Source organism: Sarcophilus harrisii, chromosome 5 (genome assembly GCF_902635505.1).
Source record: "Sarcophilus harrisii chromosome 5, mSarHar1.11, whole genome shotgun sequence".
NCBI lineage: Eukaryota > Metazoa > Chordata > Mammalia > Dasyuromorphia > Dasyuridae > Sarcophilus > Sarcophilus harrisii.
Window position 1 is genome coordinate 280,269,788 of NC_045430.1, and position 11,883 is coordinate 280,281,670.

The 11,883-nt window shown below is 50.8% G+C and overlaps 1 protein-coding gene across 2 annotated transcripts in view; it reads right to left on the bottom strand.

The window, feature by feature from the left end:
* BZW2 (basic leucine zipper and W2 domains 2) overlaps positions 1-11,734 on the bottom strand; it is a 55,679-nt gene extending 43,945 nt beyond the window's left edge. The window contains exon 1 of one of the 2 annotated variants that reach the window (XM_031940691.1): positions 11,580-11,734. In XM_031940691.1, coding sequence (XP_031796551.1) covers positions 11,580-11,691 — 112 coding nt within the window. In that variant the 5' untranslated portion in view covers positions 11,692-11,734. The remainder of the gene's footprint in view (positions 1-11,579) is intronic. The other variant, XM_031940693.1, reaches the window with a different exon arrangement.
* Between the last annotated feature and the right edge of the window lie 149 nt (positions 11,735-11,883).

The following is an 11,883-nucleotide window of genomic DNA, read 5'->3' on the forward strand; positions in this document are numbered from 1 at the left end:
TTCAGCTCCTTTTCTATCATTAGTGGCTCACTCCTCTGCTCTCAGGGGCCTTTAAAGTCCTCCAGAACTGTGTGATATTTAAGGTGAAGATCCCTAAACAAGCAAAACAACAAACAAACAAACAAAGAAACAAACAAAAAACTGTGTTTGCTGAAGAGTCAAGAATCTTCCACACTTCGGGCCCTCCCCTGTGAATGGCCTCCCATTCCTCATTAGCGAGGCTGGCTCCCCAGCTCTTCAGGACTCATGGTACTGTGTTCTTCAGCTTCCTGGCTTTGCTGCTCTGGCCCAGGAACAATTCGGTCCTCTCAGCTCCGTGTCTCCAGGGCCGCTGCCTCAGGTTCCAGCAGCTTCCAGCCTGGATGAGGAATTCTTCGCTGCCAGGGCCATCAACATCCCCAATGTCCCAGAGACCTTGGGATCGGAGCCTGGTGCTCCGGATTTCTCGAGTCCATCCCATAGGCTTCCAGCGCTGGGTCCCAGGGGGTCTTTTCCTGTCCAGCCTCCCAGAGTTGGTCCTCTCCATAGGATCATAGCTTTAGAGCCATCTGACCTTCCCACCTCAGTTTAGAGATGAGGACGACCAGTCCAGGAGAGATGAGGGGTTTCCCCAACTCTCTGGGGATTTGTTCTCCCTTCTAAAGGCCAAAAGCTAGTCTGGGTGTGGGAACAGATGAGACGACTTCTCAGTTGTACGTGAAACGGGAACAGAGCCTGGATATAGATGCCATGGAAAGTCTGATCGGGCAGGCTGAGGTGGCAAAGGGATAGAGTGCTCAGCCTTACAACAATTATTTATTAATCGTGAGACTCCAGGTAAATCGTTTACCATTATTTGCCTTAGTTTCCTCAACTGTAAAATGGGGACAATAATTGAATCTATCTCCCAGAGTTGTTGTAAGGATCACATGAGAAAAATATTCATAAAGTGCTTAGCACAGTGCCTGGAACACAGCAGGCACTTAGTAAATGTTGGTTTGCTTCCTTCCTTTTGTGTGGGCTGGACAAAGAGGTGTTCAGCCTCAGCTTAGGTCTGTTCCATCCCCTCACTCCTCCATCTTCTCCACTGGTCAGATGAGGATATCTGAGGTGTGAAGGGTCTGAAGGACATGGGACTTCTCATTATATCGTGGGCATCCTGGCAGGCTCCACAGAACCGCTGATAGCAGCGCCTGTATTGGGGCCCAAAACCGATGGGCTACAGTTTGAGGGCTCTCCCAAGGGCCCACCCGAGGAAGGAACTCTCCTGGGGATTCCAGCAGAAGGACCCCCAGGAGCACCGAGTCACCCCATGACCCGGTCCTTCTCTAGCCCTGAGCCCACATTTCCTTGATCTCTCTGTGCCCTTGGATCATGGAGCATCTGCCCTTTGGCCAGACGCTTGTACCAACTGTTCTTTCTCTGCCCTCTTGGCAGATACTCCTTCCTAAAAAACCAGTTGTCTAGCTGACATGGTGGAAAGCACCCCAGCTCATGATATGTAAAATGAGAAGGACTCCCTCAGTCCCTCGGGGCCAATTCCAGAGTCCTGAAAGAACAGCATAGCCACACTCTGGACCAAAGTCATCAGGACAGAAGCGGGTTGGGAGCAGGACTCCCGGGAGTCAACACACGCCACAATTCTTATTCAACAGAATTGATATATCCCGATTATATAACCCGAGGAGCTCCAGTGAAAAATGGCATTTGTTTTTGTAAGGTTTTGTAAGATTTGTAAGGTAGGAAGATCAAAGAAAAATCAAGGATATTGAGGCCGGCAATTCCAATGCTCTTGTGATGGAGAGAGCCATATGTAGAAACAGGGCTGTGGGGACTGAATGCCGATCCCAACAGAGGATTTTCACCTTTTTTGTTGTTGTTTGCTTGCTTTTTGTTTTCCCTTTTTGATCTGATTTTTTTTGTGCAGCATAATAATTATGGAAATATGTATAGAAGAATTACACATGTTTAACATATATTGGATCACTTGCTGTTTGGGGAGGGGGTGGGAGGAAGGAGGGAAAAAATGTGGAACACAAGGTTTTGCAAGGATAAACATTGAAAACTTACCCTGCATATATATATATATTTTTTTTTTTTCAAAGCTTTTTATTTATAAAACATATGCATGGGTAATTTTACAATACTGACCCTTGCAAAACCTTCTGTTCTAAATTTCCCCCTCCTGCTCCCCACCCCCTCCCCTAGATGGCAGGTAGTCTCATACATGTTAAATATGTTACAATATATGTTAAATCCAATATATGTATACATATTTATATAGTTATCTTGCTGCACAGGAAAATTTGGATCAAGAAGAAAGGGAAAAAACCCAACAACAACCCTGAGAAGGAAAACATAATGCAAGCAAACAACAACAGAAAAAGTGAGAATGTTATGTTGTGGTCCACACTCAGTCTCCCCAGCTCTCTCTCTGGGTGTAGATGGCTCTCTTCATCACTGAACAAGTGGAACTGGCCTGAATCATCTCCTGAATCATCTCATTGTTGAAGAGGGCCACTTCCATCAGAGTTGATCATTATATAGTCTTGTTGTTGAAATGTATAATGATCTCCTGATCCTGCTCACTTCATGTCTTTCCAGGCCTGTCTGAAATCATCCTGCTGGTTGTTTCTTACAGAACAATAATATTCCATAACATTCATATGTCATAATTTATTCAGCCATTCCCCATAATGGCATCCAATCAGTTTCCAGTTTCTTGCCACTACAAAAAGGGCTGCCACCAACATTTTTGCACATGTGAGCCCCTTTCCTTCCATTAAAATCTATTTGGGATGTAAGCCCAGGATCAAAGGGTATGCACAGTTGGATAACTTTTTGAGCAGAGTTCCAAACTGCTCTCCAGAATGTTTGAATTTGTTTACAATTCCACCAACAATGTATAACAATATCCCAGTTTTCTCCTCCAACATTCCCCATTATCTTTTCCTGTCATCTTAGCCAATCTGAGAAGTGTGTAGTGGTATCTCAGGATTGCAGTGGTATCTTAATTTGCATTTCTCTGGTCAATAGTGATTTGGAGCACCTTTTCATATGACTGGAAAGTTTTAATTTCTTCATCTGAAAATTGTCTGTTCATATGCTTTGACCATTTATCAATGGGAGAATGGCTTGATTTCTTACAAATTTGAATCAATTCTCTACATATTTTAGAAATGAGACCTTTATTATCAGAACCTTTGATGTAAAAATGTTTTCCCAGTTGCTTCTCTTCTAATATTGTCTGTATTACTTTTGTTTGTACGAAAACTTTTTACCTTAATATAATCAAAGTTATCTATTTTGTGATCAATAATGATCTCCAGTTCTACTTTGGTCACAAATTCTTTCCTCCTCCACAGATCTGAGAGGCAAACCATTTTATGTTCTTCTAATTTGTTTATAATATCATTCTTTATGTCTAGGTCATAAACCCATTTCGACCTTATTTTGGTATAGTGTTATGTGTGGGTCAATGCCTAGTTTCTGCCATACTATTTCCATTTCAATATTCCCAGAAGTTTTGGTCAAATAGTGAATTCTTATCCCAAAAGCTGGGGTCTTTGGGTTTGTCAAACACTAGATTTCTATAGTTATTAACTATTTCACAAATATTTCACAAAATAGTTGTGAAACTAACCTATTCCACTGATCAGCTAGTCTATTTCTTAGCCAATACCAAATGGTTTTGGTGACCGCTGCTTTATAATATAGTTTTAGATCTGCTACAGCTAGGTCATCTTCATTTGTTTTTCTTTTCATTAATTCCCTTGAAATTCTTGACCTTTTGTTCTTCCAGATGAATTTTGTTGTTATTTTTTCTAGGTCATTAAAATAGGTTCTTGAGAGTATGATTGGTATAGCACTAAATAAATTATTTTAGGGAGTATTGTCATCTTTATTATATTTGCTCAACCTATTCAAGAGCACTTGATATTTTTTTCAGTTATTTAGATCTGACTTTATTTGTGTGCAAAGTGTTTTGTAGTTTTGCTCATATAGTTCTTGACTTTCCCTTGGCAGGTAGATTCCCAAATATTTTATACTATTGGCAGTTACTTTAAATGGAATTTCTCTTTGTAAATCTAACTGTTGGATTTTGTTAGTGATATTTACGAATGCTGATGATTTATGTGGGTTTATTTTGTATCCTGCAACTTTGCTAAAGTTGTGGATTATTTCTAATAGCTTTTTAGTAGAATCTCTGGGGTTCTCTAAGTATACCATCATATTATCAGCAAAGAGTGATAATTTGGTTTCCTCATTTCCTACTCTAACTCCTTTAATCTCTTTTCCTTCTCTTATTGTCAATGCTAGCGTTTCTAATACAATATTGAATAGTAGTGATGATAGTGGGCAACCTTATTTCACCCCTGATCTTATTAGGAATGGTTCCAGTTTATCCCCATTACATATGATGTTTAGTGATTTTTTTTTTAATAGATGCTACTGACTATTTTAAGGAAAAGTCCATTTATTCCTATATTCTCTAATGTTTTTAATAGGAATGGATGTTGGATTTTATCAAATGCTTTTTCTGCATCTATTAGATGATCATATTGTTTTTGTTAATTTGGTTATTGATATAGTCAATTATGTTAATAGTTTTCCTAATATTGAACCAGCCCACCTTGAATATATTTTGAAAACAAAAAGCAATTATTAAAAAAAAAATAATGGGGCTGGATCCCAGCCCAGATAAATGGAGCACTTTAAAGCTTGCAAAATGCTTTCCACGTCCATGTCATTTATCCTCACAGCCACAAAAGGAAACTGAGGTCTGAAAGGCAGGTGCATGTCCATGGTCACAGAGCTAGGAGGATCCCAGACAATCAAATCTAGGTCTTCTCAAGGCCATGGTCACGGCTCTAGCCGGCCCCCTTTGGCAATCCCACGATACAGGCATTAGTTAGCACTGGAATTCTCACAATTCCTGGTCAGTCATTTTGAAAATTCCTAGCAGAGGGTCTCTAAAGCTGCAGCTTTATCCACGTTTGCATTTGCCTGGGTCAATGTTCTTCTGCTCCTCGCCTTGCTTTCTGATGTTTTCTGTTTCTGATGTTAAGGGATTAGAAGAGGGGCTTGAGAAGACCCACGGGGTCCCTGCTTCTGGGTGTCAGATCCCTCTTCATGACAGGGATTTCATCGGGTGATTCTGCTGGGTGTCACCTTCACTGTGACCTGTGTTTTATCCCCCTTGTGCAAACAGCAGTCACTTAACAAATGTGTCCTGAAGTTAACTGAATTTCAGTCATCAGATAGTGGGGACATGTTCAGTCCCCCAAAAGTCCACCTGGGAAGGACATTTTCATAGATTTTAGGGGCAGTATTACTAACTCCCTTCATTTTTGTCTTTGAAATTTTCTGAGACAAGAGAAGATGGGAAATGAGCCCCCACAGCCACAGGCAGGCTGGCTTTGGAACTCCAGGGTTAAATTTATGACATGCTATTTTTAAGAAGAGTTAGATGGAGGAGAGATGGTTTCATGTATAATCCTCTTTGTCTGTTCTTGGCAGATGGAAATGTTCATGTTTGTTGGTATTTTGTCAAGTTCAGAATAACAAAGAAGAAAAGAAAATTGCTTCCCTCGATTTTAGACCTGATCTCAGGTCATTTGAGTAGATGGAGGGAATCGAAGGGATGGAAGGATGGTCATTAAATACTGGAAGTGTCTAACTCTATGGAAGAAGGTCTTTCCTCTTCTAGAACATCCTCTATACCCAATTCCTCTGCCCTTCCTCTGTTCCTGGATCTAAAATTCACCATCCATTAGGGAAACGTATTGCCTTTTTTGTAGCTTCCACATTCAAACCATTCAGTGAATCAATCAATCAACAAGCCCTGGGTTAAGCGATGGATAAACCTTCATGCTGTCAACAATCAATAAGAGTTCGTTAAGCATCTACTATGTGCCAAAAACTGGGCGCTAAGCAGTTCCTGCTCTGAAAAAGTGGGTCTGGGCAGCCAGGGAATGAGGTCGGCCATTATGGGGTTATTGTCCAAACCCCAAAGAGCCTCCTTTGTTCACAGGGAGAGCCCAGGGTGGTGACAAGAACAGCACAAAAGACCCAAAGAAACCACGAGCCGGCATGGGACGCCTTCCCAAAATGCTTTTCGGTGTCCACACAGACAAGAGAAATCAAGCCTAGGAAAATGCTCCCCGGAGGCATCAGGGCCATCCCCACCTGGATCCTTGGGGCTCCTAGGGAAGGCTCCTGGGCAGCCCTCAAAGCCCTATGAATACCAACCCTGGCCAACCAAAGCAACCACATCTTCGAATCAGGCAGGAAAATGGTGCAATGGAAGAAGAGCTCAGGAGACCCGGCTCTTCCCCCCAACCAAGGGCAGTGCTTGAGAACTCAGAGACTGAAAGCAGACAACAGCTTCTGAGGGGGCTTAGCCCAAGACGGCTGGCTTCTTTTAAAAAGTAGATCGCTACCCAGAAAGCCTTTCATGAAATATTGTGCATTTTAAAAAATCCTCTCATTCTGAAAACCTAAAGGCAAAGCTGGAGAGTCCCCCGAAACAAAGAAGAGCTCCCCAAAGGAGGAAGGAAGGCCTTGAGAAAGGAATCGGATGCCTCTGCCGCAGAGCAAATGAAGGGAATGTTCATTATCTGGACTTTTGTTGGGCACGCTCCATGGTGAAGATACCCAAGTGAGCAGAGGCCACTGGCTCCCACGTGGCCCTTGAGCATGCCCCAGGGACTGGGCAGGGAGCTGTGTGACCTCCAAATGCAAGGACGCGCTCGGGCTGCCCTCCCTCCCCCTCTCCCCCCCGCGGCACTGCAGAGGCCCCCCGAAAAGGCCAGAGAGATGGCGGCTTGGCTGTCTGGGGCGGCTTCAGACGCCCCAGCGCACACTGCTCTGGCTGAGCCTGCCTCCATCATCTCCTCGGCTTCATGTACAAGGAAGCCACGCAGAAGTACGGTGACTGACCGTGGGCGCCCAGGACATCTAAGTGTCTGAGGCAGGATTAGAACTCCGGACCCTCCTAAGTCTAACGCTCTGCCCCAACACTGGGTTTTCTCAGGGACTAAGGCAACAAAGTAAGATTGGAACGCCCCTGATCCTGACCCCAAATCCTTCCACTACAGCCGCCCTCACTCAGGGAATCGCTCAGTCTGGGAGCACCCTGGAAGCCCCGTCCACGTGGCTGAGGAGAACCAAGGTGACACAGGACTTTTCCTCTCTCTCTCCCAGCTTGGTCATTCCAAAGGGTCTCCAGCTGGAGCCTCCAGGCACTGTGCTAGGCACCCCTTCCCCTTTATATTGTCTGGGAATCATGGATTTGCATGCACTTCCACATGTGTGTATACAGACACACATGGATACCTGCTCAATATAACACATGCAGCTGCAGGCGTCCATGTTCTGTGTACACGCATCATGCTTGCACATGAACACATGCAGTACAAGCGCACACTATATACATGTAACCCATCCATGTGCACACTGTGTCTACACATATGTGCATGCACACACGTGTGCATGTCTCTGCATGTGTGCACATAGAAACTGTGTCTTTCAATGTCAGTGATACCAGGTGATCTGGGGGGGGGGGGGGGCTGTCAGTCAACAGGGGATTGAAGCCTGTGTAGAGCGGGGGAAGTGAGAAGAGAGGCTGGCCTGGGATAGGGGCCTCAGCTGGCAGAGCAGCAAAGGAGCCGGGTCTGGGGGGAGCATGGAGAAGGGGCTGAGGCGGGGAGAGGGCTCAAGAAGCCGGAGTTCCGGTCCCACTGCTCCTGCTTCTTGGCTGTGTGACCCTGGGCCAGGCACTGCCACGAGGCAGCTCTCTAAGAATGTCAGGGCCAGAGATGGGACCGGTTTGGCTCAAGACAAAAATGTTCCCCACCCACAATTCCTTGAGCCAATGCAATTCCAAGTCCAGTTTGAAATAAAAGGCCAGCTGGTGGGCTGCAGTCAGGCTGGACATGGCTTTAAATGTCAGCTGAGGCAATGACATTCGAGCTTCCAAGTTAGAGGAAGCCACTACAGCTTCTTGGGGACAGGCTTGACGGGACAGGGCATTCTTGCCCTTATTTTATTTTTAAAAAAAAATCACCTAGGACTTACCAAGTGCTTTTTAGATGGGCTTGGATTGACTGGAGGGTGTGAGTGTGTGTGTGCATGTGAGTGAGTGTGTGTGTGTGTGTCAGTGTGTGCGTGTGTGTGTGTGTGTGTCCATTGTTGGCTTGTCCATGATGGCTTCAAAGTGAGCCCCAGAAGGAAAACAACGCAAGCTCACTTTGGTTCTTCCCAACCCAATGTATATGAGGGCAGATTAAAAGGTGCATGCAAGTCACACTCTGGTGGGGACCATAGTGGGCATCAGACCAGGCCTAACCGGGGGCCACTGGGGCCTTCTCTGTCACCATTGTCCTGGGCTCTGCAGAGCAGCAGCTGACACACTCCAACTTTCCCTGAGGCTTCCTGCCTCCAAGCTGCTCTTTCCTGATTATCTCCATGGATGCTGGAGCCTCTCCATAGGTGCTGGAGCCTCCCCACAGGTGCTGGAGCCTCCCCATGGGTGCTGGAGCCTCTCCACCTCCCTCTTGTTCTTGGTGTCCTCAGCTCCCTGCCAGCCTCAGTTTGGAGGTTTCTTCCTGTTTTCCTTTGCCAAGGAACTTCGGTTGTATCAAGCTTAGTATAGAGTTAGATTTGTGCTGGTTCTCTTTCTTCCCAAAATATAACCTTCCCCCTTTATTTTGCTCGTGCTCTCTCTCTCTCTCTCTCTCTCTCTCTGTGTGTGTGTGTGTGTGTGTGTGTGTGTGTGTGTTCAATTTGGCACACTTTAGTAAGAATCAATAAACATTAAGTGCCTACTGTATACCAGTCACTGCCCTTGGTTCAATGATAAGGTAAAAGGGGTCCCTTCCTCTGAAGGGCTCCCAGGCTAAAGGGGAGGACAACATGAACAAACTCGTGCCAGGGAATGCTGGGAACAATCAGCTAAGGGGCAGCACCAGCCTTGAGGGAGAGAGAAATGAAAGGGAGCGGGGAGCGCCTCGGGACAGCACTAAGTGACTCCTTCAGAGAAGCGACTGTGGCCAAGCCTCCCCCAAGTCCCGAACAAAAACTTCCAGCCAATGAACTTGGGCCTGGCCCTGCCGGGAGCTGCCGAGAGGGACCGTTCCCTCGAATTGTTCTTTCCCACAGCCCGGGCGCAGCAGCGCTGACCAGCCATGGACAGTTCCCTGAGATTCCAAATCGCAGGCCACGGCCGCGGGTGCAGGCGCTGCCTCCCAGAGGGCTCCCGAGAAATCCCAGCGCTCCCATCTCTAGGCGCGGGGGCCTGGAGAAACTGAAGCAGCCCAGCCCGAGCCCCGAGCCCCGAGCCGAGGATGAGAGATAAGCGCCAGAGCCCCAAGCTCAGGCTGAGAGACAAGCGCCCGAGCCCCGAGCTCAGAGCACAAGCTTTCTCCCGGAGATGAGCCGTCACTCAGCCGAGAAGCATCTGCCGGAGGCCGGGGAAAGCTCCCGCTAGCCGGGTGACCTTGAACAAAGCCCTTTCCCTCCCAGGGCCTCAAGTTCCTTGGCCATAAAAGGAAGGGGGCGGAGCCAAAGGGCCCCCGAGGCTCCTGCCAGCGCGAAGATTCCCGGCCGCGCCTCCCCCTGGCGGGCAGAGCTCGGTGCCGGGAGGTGCGAGCGGGCCCCAGGGAAAACGCGCAAGCCCGGGGAGGCCAACAGGTGGGACTTTGGGTAACTGGCAGCCCGGGCCTGGAGCTGCCGATGGAAACGTTAGCACGACAGGCCTCGGGCCTGGCAAGCCGGCCAATGGAAAGGCACCAGAGCCCACCGCACCAGGGCTGCCCTCCCCGCCCCCATGCCCACCCTCCCTCCCACGCTTTATCGGCTTTAGGGATTCCTGGGGGGAGGGGGCGCCGCCCTGTCACAGATCCCAAGGACGGCCAGCGCCACAAGGCCTCCTGCCAGTGCCTGTCCCTGACCAAGTGACAGTCCCTGGCTAGCTGGGGGCACAGGCACGAGGGAACGATTTTTCCGAAGTGACTTAAGCGCTCTTAGTCCCTCACTTTGTGGTCTTAGTCACTGGGGGGTGGGGGGAGGAAGAGGAGAGTCTGCAATCAGTTTCAAGGAATTCTTGGCTCCAGGCTGTCCCGGACTCCGGGCCCGGGTGCAAGGGCCTGCTCTCCCAAGGTCACGCGAGCCTGGTCGGAGGGGCTCGGAAGGCGCGGCCTGTGGCTCCAGGGGACTGGGGATTTTTACATACGGGGCTTAGGGATTTTTATGTACATGATCTCATGTGTGTATGAGGTTTTAACTTTGCCGGAGGCAAGCGACCCGGCCTGCGCAGGGCAGAGCTCATCCTGAAGGGCGTGACTGGGGCTGTCAGCCACCAGGCCCCTGTGTGGGGGCCCCCTCTTTTTTAGGAGCAACCCCCAAGGGAGTCCGAACCCCATCAGCGCCCCCTACCCAGCCCATGCTTTCTGCACGGGATGGCTCGGAAGCGGGTTTAACACCCTCCAACCCACAAAGGCGTTCAGGAAGGAGGCTTCGCTGCTTTCTCGAGGTGCCAGATGGGTCCCTAGAGAAGCACCCAAGTGTATGTGTGCAGAAACCCACAGGCGGCCGGCCGCACGGGTGCTAGCGGGGAGCCGGGCACCACAGCCCCGCGGGGCACTCGAGGCTGCCATAAACAGGGCTCCCACAGCCACGCACCAGGAAGCCACCACCTGCCCGGTCCGCGCTCCGAATTCTATTAGACCATAGAGACCTCGTCCCTGTTCCCAAGCCGCCCGCAGTTCACTGGCCAATCCGGGAGCCCCGAAGAGCTGAAACCCCTTCCCCGCGGTCGGCGATGCTTACAGGAACAAAAGGGGAGCTCGCCCCCACGGAGCGGGGAGTCCCGAGGCTCGGCCTCCCTCCCCCGAGGCCAGGAACCCCACTGGCCGGTCCCTTCTGGGAAGCTTCGCCTTCGCGGCTCCCGCACGCAGCTCGCACAGAGCGGGCGCCTCGGCTGGCCCAGGGCGCCAGTCCCGCGCCTTGCAAACTTTTACCGCCCGGTCGGTGACAGTTGGGATCGGCGATGCCGCCCGGACGCGGGGCCGAAGCAGCCGGCGGTCCCCGCGGGAGACACCCCGGACCCGGACTCGGGGGATCCCGGACAACAAGGATCAAGCGAGCGCCCGCTGCGTGCAGGAGACCCCGGCAGCTACAGCCCCCGGACCTCCCGGGCTTAGAGGGGGGAGGGGAGGGGGAGACACCGTCCGAGGGGCGGCGCCGGGACTCCCCTCCGGGCCGCGGCGGTCTGAGCAGCGCCTCCCGCCCCTCCCGCCTTTCACCTGGAGCCCGCACCCCGCAGGAGGCTCCCGCGTTCGGGGAGACGCCCGCTTCCCGCCACCCCCTCCCCCGCGGCGCCCGGGCCGCCCGGCCTCGCTCCCCTCCGCCCGCCCGGGGCCGCCGGGGAGGCGCTGCTCGTGACGGACGGGGACGGCGGCGGCAGCAGAAGCAGGAACGGAGGCGAGGCGGCGTGCCCTTCGGCCGGCGCGGGCCACTGGCGGCGGCCGCGGCTCCTCCTCCCGCTCCTCCTCTGTCCTCCCCTCCCCTCCCCGCGAGCGGCGCGCAGCAACCTTTACCTGTCCGGGCGGGGGCGGGCAGCGGGGCCGGAGAAGGCTGAGCTCGAGCCCGAGAGACGCTGGCGGCGGCGGCGGTGGAAGCAGACAATGGAGCGGTGAAGGACGGACACATTGACAGCCGCGAGGCCCCGCCTCCTCCTCGACTCCGCCCTTCCTAAAGCCCGCCTCCTCCTCGGGCTCCACCCCAATCCTCTGGCTCCGCCTCCTCCCCCCTTGGTCTCACCCCCACCCCACCCCACGCATGCTGGGTCCCGCCTCCTCCATTCCCCGTCTCTCCCTTCTCCTCTTCCTCCTCCTCGGTCTC